This window comes from Panthera tigris, chromosome D1, assembly GCF_018350195.1.
Source record: "Panthera tigris isolate Pti1 chromosome D1, P.tigris_Pti1_mat1.1, whole genome shotgun sequence".
NCBI lineage: Eukaryota > Metazoa > Chordata > Mammalia > Carnivora > Felidae > Panthera > Panthera tigris.
In genome coordinates this window covers 20,853,259-20,877,175 of record NC_056669.1, presented here as the reverse complement: position 1 = coordinate 20,877,175, position 23,917 = coordinate 20,853,259, and the positions used below count along the sequence as shown (strand labels likewise).

At 39.0% G+C, this 23,917-nt stretch overlaps 2 protein-coding genes across 2 annotated transcripts; one reads left to right on the top strand and one right to left on the bottom strand.

Moving 5' to 3' along the window:
- The first annotated feature begins 351 nt into the window (after window positions 1–351).
- Window positions 352–23,578, top strand: LOC102951138 (olfactory receptor 10S1). The gene is given in 4 exon segments (XM_015538819.2): window positions 352–767; window positions 769–991; window positions 994–1,555; window positions 23,394–23,578. Coding segments are annotated over 3 exon segments (1,068 nt in total). The 5' UTR covers window positions 352–359; the 3' UTR covers window positions 1,431–1,555; window positions 23,394–23,578.
- Window positions 10,540–14,785, bottom strand: LOC102962093 (olfactory receptor 147-like). The gene is made up of 2 exons (XM_007074033.2): window positions 14,777–14,785; window positions 10,540–11,478 (listed from the first exon to the last, which is right to left on the bottom strand). Exons 1-2 carry the CDS (start codon window positions 14,783–14,785, stop codon window positions 10,540–10,542), a joined length of 948 nt encoding a protein of 315 aa, XP_007074095.2.
- Window positions 23,579–23,917: the final 339 nt, after the last annotated feature.

Here is a 23,917-nt window from a genome sequence, read left to right as displayed (position 1 = left end):
CATCTCAGTTCCGGAATATTTGCGAAAAAGATATGGTCCACAAGAGTAAGATTTGCGAATCCATATTTATATTGGTGTTATTTAGGGAATGCACTTCGCCAAATAATTGTTACAGTCCTTTATGTGCCTCAAAAAGATTGGGGGTCCCCTACTGAAATATGCAGCAGCAAAAAAACACTAGAACAGGTCCAAAGGACAAAATGAACCTGTCTGTCTCTCATTTATGGGGCAAGACCAAGCTGACATAGCCCAGGGGCTAATGACATTTCAGGAAGGAGGAATGGTTGTTGATTATGTCTGTTGGTGACAGTTGTGTCACAAAGGGGATAAGTAGCCACTCCGTGTGTGAGGAGAGGGCCATGGAGACAGAGGTCCCCAACCAGACTGTGCTGAGCCACTTCTTCCTGGAGGGTCTCAGGTATACAGCTGAACATCCTGGCCTCTTCTTCCTTCTCTTCCTCCTCATCTACAGCATCACCTTGACTGGGAATCTCCTCATTCTCATAACTATGAACTCTGAGCCTCACCTCTGCTCCCCTATGTACCACTTCCTGGGGCATCTCTCCTCCCTGGATGCCTGTCTGTCCACAGTGACAGTGCTCAAGGTCATGGCAGGTTTCCTGACGGTGCATGGGAAGGTGATCTCCTTTGAGGGCTGTGCGGTTCAGCTTTACTGCTTCCATTTCCTGGCCAGCACTGAGTGCTTTCTGTACGCCCTCACGGCCTACGACCGCTGCCTAGCTATCTGCCAACCCCTGCACTACCCAGGGGGACATGAACAGACGGATGTGTGCAGGGCTGGCTGGGATCACTTGGGCCATAGGTGCTGGGCACTCTGCCGTCCACACCGCCCTCACCTTTCGCCTGCTCTACTGTGGTCCTCACCACATCGCCCGCTTCTTCTGTGACATGCCCCCCGTGCTGAAGCTGGCCTGCGCAGACACCACCATCAGTGAGCTCGTCACGCTTGCCAACATGGGCCTTGTGGCGGCAGGTGTCTTCCTTTCATCATCATACCGGACGAGTTTATTGCGGCGGCCGTGCTGCGGGTCCGCCCTGCCCAGGGCCGGCAGCGTGCCTTCTCCACCTGCACCTCCCACCTCTCCGTGGTGCTGCTGAACTACATGCCACCTGTATGCATCTATCTGCAGCCTCGCTCCTCGGGGGCAGGGGCTGGGGCCCCTGCTGTCTTCTACACAATCATCACCCCCACGCGCAACCCTTTCATTTACACTCCGCGGAACGAGGAGGTCAAGCGGGCTCTGCAAAGACTTCTGCGCGGAGGCTGCCGAGAGTCCCCAGCCCACCCCCTGACCTGCGTAGTGACTCTTAATGTGCCCGCCAAGAAAACGACTAGCCCGGGAGCAAAATGGGGAGGGGAAATCATTCAAGTGAAAATCAGCACCACTGAGTTTCAGCTTAGCCATTGAACTTTCCCCCCTCCCTTTGGCCAAGCGACATTTATCAAGGTCTCAGTCACAAACTCTTCATCTATACATGGAAAGATTGCTTAGGTGATGTCTAACCTCCAAGATCTAGGTTCCATGGCTCAGAGGTATGTGGAATGCTCATTTGTTTTAGTAAGTGATTCTTTTTTATTTCATATGCAACAATTTGATTAAATTAGTAGCACATATTAAAGAATACTGATAATGGGGCACCTGGGTGGCTCAATCTGTTAAGCATCTGACTTCAGCTCAGGTCATGATCTCACTGCTCATGGGTTCGAGTCCTGCGTCGGGCTCTGTGCTGACAGCTCAGAGCCTGGAGCCTGCTTTGTATTCTGTGTCCCCCTCTCTCTCTGCCCCTCCCCTGCTCATGCTCTGCCTCTGTCTCTCAAAAATAATAAACGTTGAAAAAAAATTTGTTTAAAGAATACTGATAATGAAGATGTAATCAACAAATAAGAAATGAAAATGTACCTGTGTATCACCTAGCTTAAGAGAACAAACCACATTTTTAAGATAATAAAATACAATTACAAAGAGAAAAATGACTTGCTCAAGGTCACCTAGAAAGTGTCATCATCTTTATTTTCCCACTCAGGATGTATAATGAAATAGTAGAAATAACGTGGATTTTGAAGTCAGTTAGACCTACCAGTATTCTAATCCTGATCCCACCAGTAGTAGATGTAGAATCTTGTGCAAACTTTTTAATAATACACAATGTCTTCTATTAATAGTAATGTTGGGGTGCATGGGTGGCTCAGTCGGTTAAGCCTCCCACTTCAGCTCAGGTCATGATCTCACAGCTGGTGAGTTTGAGCCCCATGTTGGGCTCTGTGCTGACAGCTCAGAGCCTGGAGCCTGCTTTGGATTCTGTGTCTCCCTGTCTCTCTGCCCTTACCTCACTAGTGTTCTTTCTCTCTCTGTCTCTCAAAAATGAATTTTGAAAATGTTTAAAAAAAATAGTAATGTTAAAAATAACTACTTTGTAGGCTTTTATAATGAGTAAATGATATAATTATGTTAAGTGCCTGTGCAAAATAAATGTTCCCATTTCTTACCAAGCAGGCTAAAGATGTCAAAGAGAACTTATTATACTAGCTAAGGTTCAAAGTATCTCTGAAGAACTGGCAGGGTTTTGATATCTCTGTCGAACATGGAGGAAGCAACTACAAAAATATATGTACTTCTAGACTTTGAGGTGACAAATAATAACTCAAGGCTCTAGTTAGAGCAGCTTGCCATATGAATGGGTGGAGCCGTGCTGTATTCAAAAAAGGGTATGAATGACCCTGAACTACTCTATGGACTGAAAAAGGGCTTTGAATGTCAGACTAAAGAGTTTGGATTATGCACCAGGCAATCTGCCTCTTTATTGCTCCTGTCCTTTAGGAAGAAGAAGTCACATTCATAAATGCTAAAACATGGGATACGTGGAAGAGAGAGGAAAAGACAAATGGTGGAATGACCAGTTAATAGACTATTATAACATCCTAGACATGAGAGAAAACATTGTCTAACTTGCGTAATAACATTGGAGATGGGGAGGCATTTTACAGAATTGTGTTACAGGTGTTTTAAAGGGAACAGACTGATAGAGTGTCAGAACTGGAACAGTAATCATAATCATTTTGGGCACACACATGTGCAAGGGACTGTACCTATTACTTTATATTATTTCTCCTTAGAACTATATTTGAGACAATGTTATTGATCACATTATACAGACAAGGAAACTGAGACTGAGGGAGGTGATGTAATTTTTCCAAGGTCATGCAGCCAGTAATAACTGGAGCCAGGATTTCAACTCACATCTCTGTGGCTTCAGAGCCCTCACATTCCGATTATACCATAATATCTTAGACAGTTGAATCTAGCCTTTGCTGTTAATAAACTCCCAATTACCTTAGAGGTCTCAATGTCATGGTAGACCTTTAACTAAAGGAAGTCTTCTTTGAGATAATTATTCCTTGACCTTTAAATAGCTCCTTAAACTCTTGGGTAAATCAATGGCAGATGGTGGGAGACAAGTATCTTACTGTGAGAATGGCAGCTTACAAACAAGCAAGGAAAGAAAGAAGGTGATAAGGGATTAGATTTGGAGTCATCAGTATGAACTCATGTTTAACGTAACATAGCTACAGATGATTGCATATGGACATATTTCGAGAAATGTACACACACACACACACACACACACACACACCCTTGTTCTGTCAGCTTAGAGGGCCTAGAAGCAATGATACCCTAGTAACAGCAAATAAATCTAATGCCCAGACATTGGTTTCTAATGGTGTTCTCCAAAAAAAAAAAAAAGAACAAGAAGAAAAAGAAACCAGGAAAGGAACTTGGGCAGAAAAGATCAGCCTGGAGCATTTTGTAGTGGCACAAAGCAAAAAAGTACTAAACTATACACACACACACACACACACACACACACAGATAGGGTTATGTCAGAGACACAAGAACCAATTGAAAGGGTTCTCAATGGCCAAAATTTGAATAATGTGAGCAACAGAATAAATAAAGCAGTAATGGATTATAATTTAAATGTGAAATAGGGGCTCCTGGGTGGCTCAGTTGGTTAAGCCTCTGACTCTTGATTTGGCTCAGGTCATGGTCTTGGGGTTCCTGAGTTTGAGCCCTGCAATGAGCTTTTCACTGACAACCTGCTCGGGATTCTCTCTCTCCCTCTCTCTCTGCCCCTCCCCCACTTGTATTCACAGTCTCTGAAAATAAATAAATAAACTTAAAAAATAATAAAAATTTAAATATAAAATAAAAAATAAATGTCTCAGTCCTCTGTGATATAAATGACTGGCTGAATGAATGAATGAATAAGTAAATAAATAAATAAGGAGCACAGACAAATCCCCACCGCAGAAGCCCAAAGAACACAGAAGAAAAGAAATAAAAATGACAAGAGCAAAATTATATAAGCCAGAGACAATGTCTATAATCCACATGCCCAACAATTGACTTCCTGGAACAAATCTAGAATGTATTTAAGAAGAAAAAACTAGGGGTGCCTGGGTAGCTCAGTCGGTTGAGCGTCCAACTTTGGCTCAGGTCATGATCTCACTGCTCATGAGTTCAAGCCCCACATCAGGCTCTGTGCTGACAGCTCAGAGCCTGGAGCCTGCTTCGGATTCTGTGTCTCCCTCTCTCCCTGCCCTCCCCCACTTGTGCATGCTCTGCCTTTCTCTCTCAAAAATAACTAAACATTTTTAAAGTTTTTTTTTTTTTAATTTTTTTTTTCAACGTTTTTTATTTATTTTTGGGACAGAGAGAGACAGAGCATGAACGGGGGAGGGGCAGAGAGAGAGGGAGACACAGAATCGGAAACAGGCTCCAGGCTCCGAGCCATCAGCCCAGAGCCTGACGCGGGGCTCGAACTCACGGACGGCGAGATCGTGACCTGGCTGAAGTCGGACGCTTAACCGACTGCGCCACCCAGGCGCCCCTAAACATTTTTAAAAAAGGAAAAAAGAAAAAGAAAAACTCTCAAAACTCAATAGTAAAAACAACAACAGCAATGCCAAAACAGAAAATGGGCAAAAGATATGAAGAGACCAGTCACTGAAGAGGACATATGCCTACCAAATAAGCACATGAAAATATGTTCAATATCATCGGGGATTTAGAGTAATAAAAATTAAAACCACAATGATATATCAGTTCACACCCATCAGAATGACCAAAATGAAATATAGTCGCAATACCAAATGATGGCATAGATGTGGAAGAACTGGATCCTTCGTATATTACTGGAAGGAATGGAAAGTTGTACCATAGCAACTCTGGAAAGATTTTGGCGGTTTCTTTTTCTCTCTGTCTCTCTTTTTTCCCTCAATCTAAATTCACTTTCTTTTTCTTTTTTTTTACTGAGATATAGTTGACATATAATACTGTGAAAATTTATGGTGTATAATGTGTTTATTTGATATATTTATATACTGCAATATGATTACCACCATAGCATTAGCTAATACCTCCATCACATCATGTAGTTCTTTTTTTGCGGTGAGAACAATTAAAAGCTAGTCTTTTAGCAAACTTGAAGTTTATAATCGTGTTGCTGACTATAATCCCTATGCTGTGTGTTAGATCTCAAAGATTTATCTACTAGTTGCAAGTTCGTACCCCTAAACAATGTCTCCCCAGCCCCTGGTAACCACCATTTTACTGTTTTTCCAAGCTTGTTTTTTTTGTTTTTTTTTTTAGATTCTACATGTAAATCGTGTCATATGGTATTTGTCTTTCTTCTTCCGATTTATTTCACTTAACATAATGCCCTCAGGGTCCATCCATATTGTCAAAATAGCAGAATTTTCTTCTTTCTCAAAACACTTAAACATGCAACTACCACTCAACCCAGCAATTGCACTCCAGGGCATTGATCCTAGAAATATTTACACAAAAAATATACGCATAAATGTTTTAGCAGCTTTATCCATAACAGTCAAAACCTGGAAAGAACTGGGATTTCCTTCCAAGTGTGAGTGGTTAAATTATCATACTTCCATATCATAAAATACAACCCAGTAATAAAAAGACAACTATTAATACATGCAACAATTTTAATAAATATTCAGAGAATTAAACAGAGTGAAAAAAAATGTCAAAATGTTATGTACTGTATGATTCCATGTGTGGAACATTCTGGAAATGGCAAAATTGTAGAAATAATGAGCAAATTAGTGACTGCCAGGTGTCAAGGAGGGGGTGGGATTGAAAGAGAAGTGAGTTTGGCTATAAAAGCGTAATGTCAAGATCCTGGTTGTTTGATACTATCGTTTTGCAAGATGTCACATGGGGAGGAAATCGGGTAGATGATACACAGGACCTCTCTTTATTACTTCTTACAGTTGCATATGTATCTACAATTATATCAAAATAAAAACCTTAATCAAAAAAGACTAAGCAAAAAAAAAAGGAAGAAAAAAAGAAAACAGAAAACAGGACAACGTAACTCCAATAATGTACCAATATCATATTTAAAACAATTGATTAAATATGTTAACATAATAAACTTTAGCTAGTGTCACTAACGTTTTGAACTTGACATGAAAATTTTTTCTTTAAAAACAAATTAGGCACTCCTGGGGTGCTCAGTCAGTTACGTGTCCGACTCTTGACTTCAGCTCAGGTCATGGTCTCATGGTTTGTGAGTTCGAGCCCTGCATCTGGCTCTGCACTGACAGTGTGGAACCTTCTTGGGTTGGGATTCTCTCTCTCTCTCTCTCTCTCTCTCTGTCTCTCAATAAATAAATAAATAAATAAACTTAATAAAAAATTAAAAACAAATTATATTTTAATTTTTTTTTAAAAAGTACCAAAGAGAAATTTTACAGCTAAAATTTACAATAAATGAAATAAACTCACAGAATGGGCTTCAGAGTAGATTAAAGACAACAGAGGAAAGAAACAGTGGACTCAGAAGTAAATCAAGAGAAACTATATAATGTGAATAACAGAAAAAAAAAAAAGACTAGATGAAAGTAAACAGGGCCTCAGAGACCTAAGGAACAGTAACAAAACCCCTAATATTTATATCTTTGGAGTCACAGAAAGCAAAGGGAAGGTGAGTAATGCTAAAAACAACATGCAAAGACATAGCAGCTAAAATGTTCTCAAAATCGGTGGAAGACAGATTCAAGAGCTGTGCAAACCTCAGACAGAATAAATTCAAAGAAAGCCATGTCATGGCTCATCATAATCAAACCTTTGGAAACCAAAGCCAAACAAAATCTTCCATGAAGGTAGAGAGAAGTGACAAATTACCCACAGAGATACAATGACTAAGAGGACAGTGGATTCCCCATATAAAATAATGAAGGAAAGGGGCTTCCAGTGAAAGGAAAGAACTGCCAATTTTGACTTCTATATCCACTGGCAATATCCTTCAGGAATGAAGAAGAAATAAATACATTTTCAGAGGAAGGAAACCTAAGATTATTTGTCCTCAATATACTGATCCTTACAGAATGTAAGGTATACTTTACCTTACAGAATGTAAGGTATACTTTACCTTACAGAATGTAAGGTATACTTTAAAAAGTATACCAAACAGAAAGGAAATGATCACAGGAGGAAGCTTGGAACTCCAGGAAGGAAGACCTTGTGACAGTGTAAAAATAGAGGTAAATATAACAGACTATCTTGAAGATTTTTTAAAACTATTTTTTGACATTTGAAGCAAAAGTACACCATCTGATATGACACTCAATGCTTGTAGAGGAAATACTAAAGACAGTTCTTTTTAATGGAATGGCATAAAAGGAAGTAAGTAGAAGCAAGTGTTCTCCACTTTAAGGCAAGTCATAAAATGTCAATGCCAACAATGTAAGTTACATATGTATGTTGTGATACCTACAGTATACAGACAGATATACTTCAAATTACCAAGTATAAATCAAAGCTGAATTCTAAGAAAGATCAAGTAATCAATAAGAAGGCAAGAAAAGGGGAAACAGAGGAATAAGAAACAGTGGAAACAAATAGAAAACTAATAACACAATGGTAGGGGAAGCCCCTCAGACATCAAAAGATCAATAATGGTCTAAATAACGTAAATGGAGAGGCCAATTAAAAAGCAAAGATTTTAAAGGTCCATTTAAAAATGACCCAACCACAGGCTACCTGCAAGAAGCTTGCTTCAAATATAACAACATAGGTAGGTTGAAAGTAAAAGAATGGAAAATAATAAACCATACAAACATGATAAGTTGTAAAGGTTGTTTATATTTTCTTAACACAAGTCCATTATCAGATATATATTTTCTTGGTATATGATTTGACTTTTCATTTCCTTAATTGCATCTTACAATTTAATATTGAGTAGAGAAATAACCAAATCCGAAAAAGTCATGGACATGAAAAGTACAGCATAGGGAGTATAGTCAATAATATTGTAACAACATTGTATGCTTGCAGATGGTAATTACATTTATCATGATGATCATTGCATCATGCATAGAATTGTCAATTCACTATGATGTACACCTAAAACTAATATAACAATGTATGTCCCCTATACTTCAATTAGAAAAAAGAAAGTAGGTACACTTTTCAAACAGGTATCTCAAGGAAGATATACAATTGGCTAATAAACATATGAAAAAATGTTCAGTATCAGTATGCATTAAGAATGTGCAAATTAAAACCAAAATGAGATACCACTGTACACCCACCAGAATGGCTATGATTAAAAAGAAAGACATTATTAAGTGTTGGCAAAAAACATGCGGGAAAAATTGTCATGTATTGCCGGTGGGAATATAATAGTAAGGCCTCTTTGTTTTTGTTTTGTTTTGAATTTTTTTAACATTTATTTATTTTTGAGACAGAGAGAGACAGTATGAGCAGGGGAGGGGCAGAGAGAGAGAGGGAGACACAGAAGCTGAAGCAGGCTCCAGACTCTGAACTGTCAGCACAGAGCCCGACATGTGACTCGAACCTGTGAACTGCGAGATCATGACCTGAGCTGAAGTCGGAGGCTTAACGGACTGATCCACCCAGTAGAGCCTCTTTTGAAAGCAGTAGGGCAGGTTCATAAAAAGTTAAACATAGACTTTCCATTTCACCCAGTAATTCTCCTCCCCACACTTTCATATAACCCTCTGAGAAGCACAGGGGCATTCATCAGTGACCAGCACTGCCAGATCCACACATCTCCCCTCCTCCTCGACCACTACCTCTGGGTCCAGATATCTTTGCTGACCTATCTTGAGTCTGAACTACTTTTCAACAAAGGGTTGAGGAATAATTAGATATCCATATGCAAAAACATTTACTCAGATCAACAGCCCACACCATATAGAAAAAGTAATTCAAAATGATCATGGGTTTAAACATCATGATACATAGAGAAGAAAACATAAGCAAAAAATCCTTGGGACTTTGGGATAAGCAAATATGACACCAAAAGTTCAATCCATTATTAAAAAATTGAGACATTAGAATTCATTAAAATTAATATTTTCTGCTCTTTGAGAGACACTATCAAGAGAATGAAAAGAGAAGATGGATTAGTGGAAAATATTTATGAATCATATGTCTGATACAGTTTGCATTCAGAAGACATAAAAAAATCCCAAATCTCAAGACTACGAAAACAACCCTATGTGCCCTAAGAGAGCACAGACACTGTGTGTCTTTTACTTCTGTGTCTGCGATGTTTAAAAACAGAGCCTGGTATAGGATAGGTGCTCAGCATCTGTTTACTCATTAAATAACTACATTGTTTGTGCCAGTAAACCTCTGAGACAAAAGGCGGAGTGAAAATAATAAAGGGAAAATGCTGATTGCTATGGGATTAGAGATTATTAGATCTATTTGAGAAAAGGACAAACATTCTCCTACCAATAATTGGTAAATGTTTCTAGTAAAATTAATATAGCCTCTCCTAGTACCTATATTTCCTGCCCTGAAGTCCCAAGAGGTAAAACCCAGTATAGGTTCCCTTTAATTCTAATGGCTCTATAAAGTTACCTCAGTTTCTTGTCCTTAGGATCCAGCATCAGGAGTAAATCTCCATTTACCACAGTCCTTTGAGACCAGAGACCAGAGGCAGAAGAACATCTTCCTATTTTTATCTTCATTTGGGAAATGAAGGAATCTCCCCGAACAAAATGCCCTACAGCACTCAAATAGACCACTCTCATGGCCACCATAATCTTTCCATACAGGTTTATTGAACAAATGAATACAAGGCCAAATCCAAAGTCCACCAAAGTCCACATATCCAAGACAAAGCTTCACAGGAATTCCAGACATGCCTCAGTCAAAAATCCAAATGTTACCATTTTTGGATTTACCATCATTCAACCTTTTATACTTAAAACTTTATAACTTCTAAAAATAAGCTGGAGAATGGCAAATGAACTGTTTTTTTACTTCCTATGAAAAGATAAAGGACTGATCCTCCTCCTCCTTGTATTGTCTTTGTGAAATAACTTATAATTAGCTTAATTTACCCTATATTTGAATCATTTGCATTTCTACTTTGATTTCTTACTGTTCTCTCCATAGCTTCATACACTGTCTGCCTTTACTAGGAGTTGGCATCTGTAACTAATACCGTTTCTACTCAAGAGAACACCCTTTTCTTAAAAGTCTTACTCAGTGCAATTTTGACATCTTTGTTCCTCAGACTATAGATAAAAGGATTCAACATTGGCCCCACAATGGTATAAAAAACTGTGGATACCTTATCTTGATCCAAATACCCAGTAGAAAAAGGCCTTAGATACATGAATGCCGATGCTCCAAAGAAGAGAGAAACAGTAACTATGTGGGAGGTGCAGGTACTGAAGGCTTTGGACCTGCCCCCTGTAGAACGGATACGGAGGATGTTGGAGACGATCAAGGTGTAAGAAATGGTGATGGTGAGACTGGGCATTATTACATTGATTCCCACCACAATGAAAACCACCAGCTCGTTGACATAGGTGCTTGTGCAGGAGAGCTGAAGGAGAGGAGGTATGTCACACATGTAATGATGAATGATGTTGCCATCACAGAACGTGAGCCTCAGCATGCACCCGGTGTGGGCCATGGCACCCACAAACCCCATTGCATATGTTCCTGCCATCAGCATGAGGCAGACCCGGTGGGACATGATGGCCTTGTAAAGCAGGGGCTTACAGATGGCCACATACCGGTCATAGGCCATCGATGTCAAAATATAGCACTCATCAATGACAAAGAAGGAGAAGAAACAGAGCTGAGCCACGCACTCCTCGTAAGAGATGGTGTTTTGCTTTACAAAACCTATCAGCATTCTAGGCATTATGACAGACGAGTAGCAGAGATCAATGAAGGAAAGGTTGAAGAGAAAGTAGTACATGGGAGTGTGCAGGTGAGGCTTCAGACCAATCAGAATAATCAAGCCCATGTTCCCCATCACGGTGACCACGTAGATTCCTAAGAAAATGAAGAAGAGAGGCAGCTGGAGTTCTGGCTGTTGTGTTAAACCCAGCAGGATAAACTGGGTCACTGAAGAGTCATTGCCTGCTGCCATTGTTCCCTAGGGTGTATCTGTGAGAACAGGACAGAGGGTGACATTAAAATGAGCACCTAGCTCTCTTCCCCCAATCCCTCCGTGATGAGACAGAGTCCCAGAATAAGAAGGAACTCACACCCACCCTCCTGTGTGTCACTGCTGTCTCCATTGGATAAAGGCTGAGATTGTTTAAGGATGTCTATCAAAAACACCAGCAGGCAAGTGCTGTAGGGGTAAGACTGAGTACCCCTGTGAGGAATCAGGACTCCATCATCTCTGCTCTACTTCAGCTTTCAGTCCCTCAGCACCCCCTAATGCTCAATGGCTGTCTTAGCAGACAGGAGATCATGGCATTTCAGATCTTCAGCCTCATAGCTGAGGTTTGGAAAAATAAGGGGATACATAAAATTCATCACTCACCCTTCTGCATCGGGATTTCACTGTTGGGCTGTGCTAACCTTTCTCCCTTATTTTCAAGGGGGCACAAGTGGCTCTGATGAATTTTCCAGGCAAGTAGCCCAAAACGGAGATTCTTCTTTGTTACTGGGTTTGTTCTGAGCGAATTTTGTATGAAAGGAACGAGAGCAGAGACTTCTGAGAAGCCGTGAGTTATAGATCATGATATCTAATGATGGCTTTGCCCAGAGTATTTTTCTCCAGGCTAGCGGGTAGTAAATAGTATCTACTCATGCCCAAAGAGGGCCCTGCTAATATGACCTCAAGGGTTTTCATGAGTTAGGAAATCCTAGAGACCTGATTAAATATTGGAAGACATTTCTCCCAGTGTTTTCCCCAGAGATCAGGCTTTGTAGCAAAATTACCTACTCTGCATTTGTAGCCTAGTTCATTATAATAACACTACATTATTGGAATTTACCCTTTTACATACATTTTGGTCCGTTGCCAAATAGGGCATATCCCCAAGCAGAAAAGCAGATGATCTTTCCTGCATCCACAGCACCTCTTGCTACATGAAATACTATACATTATTTGTTGGTTTGTTGTGTCTTTTCACAATCCATACACACATACCTTCATACACTCACATCCATGTTAATTTAAGTTTCAAAGGGGGCAGGATTTTGTCTGTTTTCTTCAGTACTCTTTCCGTAGCAACTTAAAGTATTACCAAGTATATATAGTACTGAATAAATATTTGTTTAATTAAATGAATGAATGAGAATCCCTTTTTTCCATCCTTCCTGGATACTAACTACAACAGAATTCTTGCCCCACAGGCAAAGGCTTACGTGGTGTCAACTCTTTTCTTTGCACACCTGGGTGCAGAACAGGAAAAACACTAGAATGGTAAGTGAAGGCCACTGCGGAACTCTTAGTGGTCATGTAGAAGCACTTCAGATCAAAAGTATTGAACTCAAAGAAAGAATATAATCTTCCTCCTCTCTGAATGTCACATAGAGGACTTCCACAGGCTCTCAGAGAGGTCCCGATGTCTCTCCCCAGGGACTACAGCATACACTCAGATCAAAAGACAGATTTGGATTAGTATACGAAGCTCTAAAATGCCAAAATCCAGGTCAGCTCATGATGGGAGGGCATTAGGATTTGTATTTCTTTTTTGGCACAGGATTGAAATAATCAAAATGCAGACCCGAGAAGATTAACACAGTGTGCACCAGCAAGATGGACTGGTATAAGAAACACAAGAGGCAGGGTCAGCTTTGGGGGGCAATCACAATAACCAGTGAATGATTTTTAAGTGCCCTGAATTAATAGTGCTACTGTGAGTAATTCCAAGAAACAAACATACTCTTAGAGATGTTGCAAAGGAAGATCCATTAGGGCTCTTACAAAGAAAGTAGAAATAGACAAAAAAAAAAAAAAAAAAAATCCAAAAGATACTAGCCTAGGTGTTTGGATAAACTATGCTATTATCCTACAAACCAAAATAACTCAAAAATATTGGAGATATTTGTAACAATCATACATTCAGTGTTGAACATGATGAGTGCCAGCTGCTAACAGGACATTCAAGCATAAGTGCATGTTAGGAAAATGCTCAACTAAGGTCAAATAAATGTAAGAAGGAAAAGGAGGAAGGTTGGTACATGAGAAAAAGATTTGGGCATGGTTTCCCTGGAGGCTAAAGCCACGGGATCAGGTAAAACCCAGTGAGAGAAAATAAAGAGAAAAAGATTAGAAGGGCAAGAAGAAAATTTGAGAAATCCTCCGATTGTGGGTTTTATGCTCAGGATAATTTAAAACCAAACAGTGACTGAAATGAGTCCCAATTATCATTCTCAGACCCCTCAAAATTACTAGGGGACTAAATATTCCTCAGACCAAACTTGAACAGTGTCCCACTGGACAGACATGCCTTGGACTGCAGCAGTGATGAAGAAAAACTTCTTTTTTTTTTAAGTTGTTTTTTAAAGTTTATTTTTTTTAATCTTGAGAGAGAGAGTGCGCAAGCAGGGGAGGGGCAGAGAGAAGGGGAGAAAGAGAGAGAATGTCGAGCAGGATCCGCGCTGCCAGGACTCGAACTCATGAACCATGAGATTATGACTTGAGCGGAAATCAAGAATCAGACGCTTAATTGACTGAGCCACCCAGGCACCTGGTAAAAATGCATTTTCTATGGAAAGTTACAAACTCTTTTTTAACTGATACAATAACCAGAAATGCTCCCTCCAAACTCTATCAAATCACATTAATAAGAAAAATCTTGGGCTAAGGTTCTAAGCTAGAGCTGAAAGTATTTTTTCATGTTTAATACACACCATGTAAATATGGGCAAGTGTGGAGTGATTATAGGAGATTCTGGGCTTAGCCTTATGTCACAAAACTCTCATTTCCTCCCTTCCTTTCTCCCACCTGCATAATGGTCACCTTAGCCTAATTCAGTTATAACAATGCTAAATGGTCATCTTTTCCCTGAAATGTATCATAGCACCTCTTGCCCACGCCTGACTCCTTTTTAAGTAACTCAAGCCCGATATGCTCTAACCTGTCAAAGTCAGGGGTAATTAAACCTTTATGTGATGCTATATTTTCTAAGGGTGCAGAAAATGAAACCATGTATTTTAACATGGAGCATGATGTTTCGATATATGTATACATTATAAAATGATAATCACAACCAAGCCATGTGACATATTCATTACCTCATGTAATTACGAATTTTTTGTAGTGAGAACACTTAAGGTCAACTCTCTTAGCAAATTTCAAGTATATAATACAGTATTGTTAACTATAGTTGCAAGGTTGTACATGATCTCCATAATTTATACATCTTATATAACTGAAACTTTGTCCCCTTTGAAGAGAAGCGCCCCCTTTTGGCCACTCCCCAGCCCCTGACAACCATCATTCTACTCTCTGCTTTCATGAGTTTGACATGTTTAGACTACATATATACGTGAAATCATGCAATATTTGTCTTTTCATAGCTGCCTTACTTCATGGAGCATAATGTCCTCCAGGTCCATCTATATTGTTTCAAAAGCAGCCATCTGGAAAAACAGTATGGAGGTTTTTCAAAGAGTTAAAATTACAACTACCTTATGACCCAGCAATTGCACTACTAGGTATTTATCCAAAGGAGGCAAAAATGCTGATTCGAAGGGGCACATGCACCCCAATGTTTATAGCAGTGCTATCAACAATGGCCAAATTATGGAAAGAGCCCTAATGTTCATCAACTGATGAATGGATACAGAATTTCTTTCTTTTTTTTAAGGCTGAATAAATCATAAACATTTTTTTAAGTTAGCTCATCCTAAGATTAATTCTTCTCTAAAATCTAATCAGTAAAGAAATGCATGAAGGCCTGTAGTCAAATAAGATAAATGAATCAGCTGAAGCAATGGGCAGGTGGACCATTATCTGTAGAAAGCAGAACTCTCTAGTAAATATTGGACTGGAAAAGTACACCTTAATCTTAAAACCAAATGAAGCCTCTTGCCTATTCCCTCTTGTCTGATCCACTGTAAACAAAAGGAAATTGTGGACATTCCCTACAGATAGAAAAGGGATTCCATGTACCAATTACGTTGCAGGAGTAAGGGTGGTGAGATAGTGCCAAAAAGTGTCATTTTTCTGTTTATAAATGAACTGGTCCAAAGAGGAGGAGGGAGAGGTCTTCTTGCCTTTTGAAGCACAATAGCTCCACCTAGTGGTAAAGGTATGGCTCAAAGAATTTTAGACCCTTCATATTAGCTATTTCTCTTCTCTCATGAAATCGGGTAAAAAGTAGAAAAAACCAAAATTTCCAGTATGTGGAGAAGAAAGGAAGTCCTTTCCTCCATGGAAATGTTGAGAGGAAAGAATAAGTATTTCTGAAATGCTAGGAAACAGGATCTGGCACAGACCAGGTGCTCAATAAATGTTTGTCATTTGATGGCAAATGATGTCAATGATGGCGAGGGACAAAGAATAGATGCTGCCATCAGATTATATTTGTGAAATAATCACACATATGAGGAAAACAGTGTAATAAAGTGGGAAGTGGGTAAGAGCCTAGCTCCTAAGGCAAATGACCATATTTTTTTTTTCAAATTTTTATTTAAATTCTAGTTAGTTATCATACCATGCAATATTGGTTTCAGGAGTAGAATTCAGTGGTTCATTCATCACTTACACACAACACCCAGTGCTCATCATAACAAGTGCCCTCCTTAATGCCCATCACCCATCTAGCCCATCCCCCCACCCACCTCCCTCCATCAACCCTCAGTTAGTTCTCTATTGTTAGGAGTCTCTTATGGTTTGTTTCCCTCTCTCTTTTTCCCCTCCCATATATTCATCTCTTTTGTTTCCTAAATTCCACATGAGTGAAATCATATGGTATTTGTTTTTTTTCTGACTGATTTCTTTTGCTTAGCATAATACACTCTAGCTGCATCCGTATCATTGCAAATGGCAAGATTTCATTCTTTTTGATGGCTAAGTAATATTGCATTGTAATATATACACGTGTGTGTGTGTATATATATATATATATATATACCACATATTCTTTAAAATGGCTGTATTTAAATTTTACATCATCTTCTTGTTAGCTGCCTGATCTTAGGCAAGCTGCTTTCTCTAAAACTCAATTTCCTAATGTTTAGAATAGGGACAAAATGGTTCCTGCTTCATAGCATTGTCGAAGATTAAATAAGATTCTGCTTGCAAAGTACTTGGTATACAAAGAAAGCACTCATTGTCAAGTGTCATTATCACCATATTGAGCTGTTGTGAGATCTGAGTATGCTAATGAATGTAAAGAATGTAGCATATTAACTGAAACAGCCAAATAAATATGCACTGGTGTAATAATGTTATTACTATTATATTAATAATACCGATGTTCCCAATATTATCGTTGTTACTAAATTACTATTCTATGCATCACCTTCATGTTTTCCTCAAAATATAAAAGCACAATTCAATAATTCATCTCTAGATGACATGTTCTACCATAATTCAAATTCAGTCTCTCTCAGTTTCTACTTGGAATCAAACTGAAGTTTTGTTAATAACTTCAGATAAAATACGTATTACCTGAGTTGTTGGTTTTGAGGGAGAACCCTACCATCACACAGATGTCCCCACACTGAAAGATATTTTTTCATTCATTTTTGGAACTGCCTGCCTGAAATTTTACCAATCTGGTACTCTTCTTTGCTAAACTATGAATTTTTTTATGCTAGTGCCTTTGGGAGTGTTATGGCACAGTCAGTAATCCACCCCTTTCTTGTATATACCCAACTTGGATGACAAGTGAGGGTAAATTTTGATGGCGAGGGACAAAGAATAAGAAGTACTTGCCGTGAGTATTTAAATAGCCAATAAATGATCTTGTTTAGGAAGAAGATGATCAGATTCCAGAAAAGGATCTAGAAGGCATCGAGGACAACCTTCACATACTTCAACACATATTCTCAACCTGGACAGTATCCCATATGATAATTTAATGTTATTATAGAGTACTTTCTGAGCTAACTCAGCCAGTAGAGAGTTCAATTTTCCCTAACATTTTCATTGATTATCCAAAGCAAACAGGCATAAAGAAAAAAAAAAGAAAAGAGAAGGGGGGAAATGTCTTGGAAAAGATAACAATAATACCAATATCCCCTCAGATTGACATTCCTTCTTTAGTCTAAGGTGAAATTTTCTCAGAATTGTCTATGGCCATACCACCCTGTGAATGCTCCCCATCTCATCTGATCTTGGAAGCTAAGTAGGGTCAGGCCTGCTTAGTACTTGGAGAGGAGAATGAATGTAGATATCACAAGGTGTGTATTGAACAACCCATTTGGACTCATTTCTTGTTTCTTGGCCTGTTGCTGTGAGAGAAAGTTTTGGGGTCAAGTATAGCACCAAAACATCCTCAGGGTAAGGTGATTATCTGGCACACTTTATAGAAGTCTCACTCTAATTGGAATTTGTATCAGTTAGATTTCAGTGAAGGAAACAAACTATTCTAGGAATTTTAAGCAAAGAGGATTACAGGGAATTAAGTGCTTAGAAAATCACCAGCTGCACTTAGGAAATGGATTCTAGACTGGAACTCCAGGATTGACTCCTCGTCCTCTGCAAATCTGACCCACTGGAGAGGTGAGAATCAAAGTGGGCAGAACTCACCCTCAGCAACTTTTCACTAGACCAATAATTCTAATCAGTGCAAAATTATCTTTTAGCTAGTGTGTATTTCAAACCATAATTTATTTAGCCTATGAGCCCCTAAGAGTATCATAGATTTATCTTCTCATTTTCAAGGAGAGAGGGGGAAAAGACATAATTAGCTACAAATAAAAATCGCCAATACACGGTCTGACATGACTGTATTTCCTAATTCTAACTAAGTTTGGACGACCATCAATGGAACTTTTAAAATTGTTCTTTTGATTTTATTATATCTCTGCTAAGCCAATAGCATTCACAATCCACTTCACGCTCCAGAGTGTGCAGAATTTTTTAGGAGAGTGGCATCTAACAAAGTTCAGGCTCCTAACAGTTCACAGTGTTGCCTTAAAGGACTGTAAGTTCAATATTTATTCAAGGGATGGGAGGTGGAGCAAACAGAGAAAAAAATGGGCACTCCGAGCTTGTAGAATTCATGTATGTGAGAAGAGAATTTTTATTCTGCTTGACAATGAAAAACATTTAAATATTTTTTTTAAAGTCTATTTACTTATTTTGAGACAGAGAGAGTGTGTGGGGGGAGGGGCAGAGAGAGAGGGCAAGAGAGAATCCCAAGCAGGATTCTCCCCCCCCCATGGGCGGGGCTCCATTCCACAAACCAGGAGCTCATGACCTGAGCCAAAATCAAGAGTCGGATGCTTAACTGATGCCACCTGGGCACCCCTTAAATGATTTTTCTAATCTTTATTGATTATCTTAGTGCAAACTATACACAACCCATTCTCTTAAAAGCCCTATGAAACACATTTTGCCAATGTAAGTATATTCTCTGAAGCTCAGAAAATTTAAGTAATATATTCAAGTTCATGCAGCTAGTTGTGTCATAACTAGTATGTAATTCAATATCCAGTATTTTTAAAATAGGATTTATTTTCTTATTAGTGCTGTGAATATATAGATTTAATTTTTATAATTTTATTACACTATCAAGATCCCCAAAGTCTCACTGAGTCACTACCAAGTTTAGAAGAATTTCCCAAAGGTTGGATATAGTAGCAAATTTTCTTCTACCCTCTACTCAAGAAATAGCTCTATTTTTTTTTTTATTAAAAGAGTATGACTGCCAGTCTATGACAAATCTCAAATACTGTACTTCCTATAACCTCAAAGGACTAATTACATTGTTTATTTTCAATAAAGTTGGGCCAAAGTTGTTCCCTTTTGGGATTTCAAAGCAAGTTAAAGTAAATTTTAATTGATTGGGTATAGGAAGAAATAATCATGCAAGTTATAAGAACTTTTCTTTCAACACCACAGAGGGGTTTTTCTTGGTATCATTTGAAGCACACAGGTATTGATAACAAGAAGCCTTCTGTGTGCTTCATTGACCATAAACAGGAGTCATAAGTCCTCTGACTGCACGTTCTTCAAATTGGCCAGGGGAAGAAGCCTCAGGAATGCAGTATTAGAACAGGTACAAGCCAATTTCTATCAGCTTCCAATCTCAGACAACTTTGTACGCTCAAAATTTATTCTTACTCCTGAATTAGAAAGGAACTTGGTGGAATTAAGTCTCGTTAAGGCTTCTAGTTTTAGAGTACTAAAAATACGGTATATTTCATTGCATATTGTAATACAATTTCTGTTTTTCTAAAGGAAGATAGGAATGAGAACTCTTCATTCCTACTTTTGGCCGTTGAGTTCTACACACATAGATCCATACTTGAGCCAATATCGTGCTCACTACAGGAAGCTCTGATTTTTATGTTCTGAATACCCAGATAATGAGACTAACAAATTTCTCTTTCATTAAGGGCTCAAGCACCGCATCTCCAGCTTTTGGAAAACTTTGTCCTTATTCTTCTCACTAACATTTCATGTGAGAATCAAGTGCTGCATGTATAGAAGTAACTGGTAACCTACTGTATTTGAAAGAGCCCAAAGTACGCTGCCCCAAATAATACAATTTCGGGGACAATTTTTATTCTACAGTTACTGTGTCAATCATCCCAACTTCAAGCCTTTAAGAGCTAAATTATTTCTATTAAGAAGTAAATAAGTCAAAATGGTCGCATCTCTTTTTAAATTAACACATTAATGATTATTCAACAATTCGAATGATTATTCGACAAACCTAAAAGCAAAAATCCATGTAATAGGTATACAAAGACACCACTAGAAGAAATGGCAAGGATCCAAAGGTTAAAATTAAGTTCCATCTGTCTGTCTCAAGAGCCAATCCAGTTTTTGTTCCTATGAGCCTTTAAGCCCCATCAGGTTTCAATCATTCTTCATCCAACAAATAGTATGTGCTTGTCTTGGCTATCTTTAAAGAGGAATATACTTACATAATAATTCTAAGAGTATTTTATGCAGTAGTTTGATAATAAAAAACGAGTAATCTTTATCATCTCATTTTCCTATTGAAAAGCTCAAAAGTTTTGATACTTTGGGTTACTTAAAACCTGAAAGTCTCCTATCCCTTCTTGATCTGCAAATATTCATCCTTAACGGCTCAGTTAAATGCTATCAACCTTATGAAGTATTCCACGCTGCCCCCAAACAAACGTTGTACCTTTTTTTTCTCCCACACGACTTTGATTTTACATTTTACATTTACCAGAGCCTTCAATGAATTCTAATGGAACTTATCACTTGCAATCAATATATCTAACCCTTACAACACTATGGCTCCTTAGCAATTTACGCAACTTTGTGTCTCCAGTATCGGGGAGAACTCCCGGCAGGAAGTGTTCAAGATTGTATCTGATCTTGTATGTATGGGGAATACTCAGCTGGCCCATTCCCTATTCACGGGCACACTGGGGCATGAGCCAGCCATCTGGAATGTTGTGAGAATTACAAGTGTGGATTTATCGCTTCTCTGGTCGTCTGTAAAGTTAGCTGTACTACCACATTACAAAGTTGGTGATGGTTTTAGTTTAGAAAACTAGGTTTCCCATTTGTGGACTCTTCTGTATCCAACCTTCCACTTAGCCTTTATACCTCAGTTCCTATTTCCTAATCACATTCAAACTGCCCGACTCTCCCTGTCTTCTTTCTCTCTAAACCCAGTATTTCTCAAACTTTAAGGTAAATAAGATTAACCCAGAGAAATTGTCAGAAACCTGTATTCTTGGGCCCTAACCCCAGAGAATTATTGCATTTTTATAGGTAGAGCCTAGAAGTCAGCATTTTTAATAGACAAACTAAATGTCTTTTTAATAGACAAACTAAACTTCTGATGCAGGTTCTCCATGCTCTTAGGAAATATTCAATAAACCTAGATTCACCCTTGGTTAATAAGGCATAAAATTTATTCAAGGGGCGCCTGGGTGGCTCAGTCAATTAGGCACCTGACTCTTGATTTTGGCTCAGGTCATGATCTCACGGTTGTGCGATCAAGCCCCACATTGGGCTCTGCACTGGGTGTGGAGCCTGCTTGAAATCCTCTCCTCCCTCTGCTCCTCTCCTGCTTGTGTGCTCTCTCTTAATAATAATAATAATAATAATAATAAATAAAAATTTAAAAATTACTCAAACTTCAAGATGCCAAGATCATACCTAAAGAGGAGAAAAGAGAAAATGGAGAAGGGAAGCATAAGAGGAGCACTGGGTGGAAGATAAGGAGCTTGGAGGACTAAACGGACACGTGGACATACATCATGGAAACTGGAAATTTACAAGACCAAATGGTCCATGTGGGTGAAGACACTGAGAGAAGGGTCTCATAAGCATAGGTTTATGGTAAGTCCTGGCAGGAAGGTCCTATCTTTCAAAAAGGAGATGGGAGGGCTTTGATGATTCCAACCAGATTTAGGATAAGAAGCCCAATGTGTAATGCCATGAGGGAGTACCTATTGGGAATGATAAAGTAGGTAGGTACCTGTGTGTGATTCTAGATCTATAAGCTCCAAGCAGAATGCTCCACTTTCTACATGAGAGAGATCCAGAATATCCTGTGATAGAACTTGAAAGACAAGGAGCACAAATTTCTGCAATGTACTCAGGTAAGGGAGGCCATCTTCTTCAGGAGTGATTGGGGTCCAAATACCTACCTGTTATTGCTCTGTAAGGGGAGCTGAAATCCTCTGAGATAAGGCTCAGTCTAGCACGCATTCTGAGGAGTATTTTCATTTTTTCAAGATCAAAGCTTTAAACTACATTAACTAATTTCTAGACGCAGAATTCTTATCATTAGCCCACAAAGGAAGCAGGATAACAATTGGAAGCGGACATCAAATCAAATTCATAGTCACAAACTCTCTCTCACCTAAGATATGATGGCTGAGCAGTTACAAGTGAAGCCTCCAAAGTCAGACTTTCTAAAATTCCAATCCCTAACTCAGTAGATATGGGTCCTTAATTTCTAACTAATTCCCTTGCCTGTAGGGTGGAAGTAATGCTTAAGTAATGCTTATCTTGCAGTTTCTGAGAGATTGAAAAATGAAATGAATGAAAAGTTCCTTTCCTGACACATAATAGCTACTGAGTAAATGCTAGCTGTTGTTATATTATGAGGCATTATTATATTGTGCTATTCCAAATCAATGCCCTTTTTCCCTCTGGCAGGTTCAAGTTTCAAGCAAAAATAGCCATACTTACTAGTGCCACCGTCTGACATCAGGGTTGGATAACCTTAAATGTTCATCTTAGCTCTACCTCTGAGGTTTTTTAAACCTGCTCTGTTCCCGTTTGCTCAGTTGTAAAGTGGACAGCAAGAGTAGCTATGTAACTGTGTGGGTTAAGTCATGGTGCAGAGCAAATGGGAAATGTGTGTATGTAGTGTATGTGTTTTATAATAGTAGATAAAAGATAATATTAAACATTTGACAGCTAGGCTTTATAAGCTATTTTTAATCATAATATTTACCTGATCCTTTGGAAAAAGCCACAGTTAGCACATTTTCCTTATCTGAAATGACTATGTCATCCTGAAATAGTGCTCTAGTCTCCTACACTGGGTTGTATTGAGGTATTTCATTGATTTGGGAGATATAATCTCTAGGCTAACAGAATAAAGCTTTATTATTAGCTAGCTACTCGACCCCAGGACTATTCCTTATTGACACAACCAGAACTTGCCCTGAGTGCCTTTCTCTTTTGGCCTTGTAACCAAGATTCCCTCCCTTGGCTGATCATTTTTCTTAAGGCTGCTTCAGACAGAATACAGAAAATACTTATGCTCCCCATCTTTAATGCTGGAAGTCTAGACTAATGGATGATCTGGGATTAAACTATGCCAAAACTCTCAACGTTTCATTCCTTGTCAATTAACTAAAGTAATTTGGCGGTAACTTGTATTCTTTCTGTCTTAGAATGTTTTCAACATTTTCCTGAACTGACAGGCAGGAGCTGTGAAGTTCAGAGTATTTGATGCTGGACGTGAGAAAAAGAGCCTAGAACCAAGATTTCTAGTGAAACCCAACCCTTCAAAATCTATGGATAATCCAAATTTCACGTGGCACCCAAAGCTCCAAGGACAAGATGAGGTTGTCTCCAAAGTAAAGCAAAAGTTGAAGAGGCAAGTTGATACATACTATGTCCTTTGGTACGTTTCCCTCTCCCTTCTCACCTTATGCCATGAACATGTTGGGAAAGCTGAGGAGGAGGGAAGATTGGTCAATGTCAACCCAGGAAGAGGGATTTCCTGTAACCTACAGAAGGAAGTCTTGGTCACACACACACACACACACACACACACACACACACACACAATCAGAACTGGGGGTCTGCATGTTTTCATGCCCTGTGGCTCTCTGGCTGATTAAGGAAACTAAGATCTCTAAAGTCACTGAAAGCCCTGACTTTTATTGTTGTTTTATGCTAAGCCAGGAAACAGAAGGACCACAAACATTCAGAGTTCTTGATC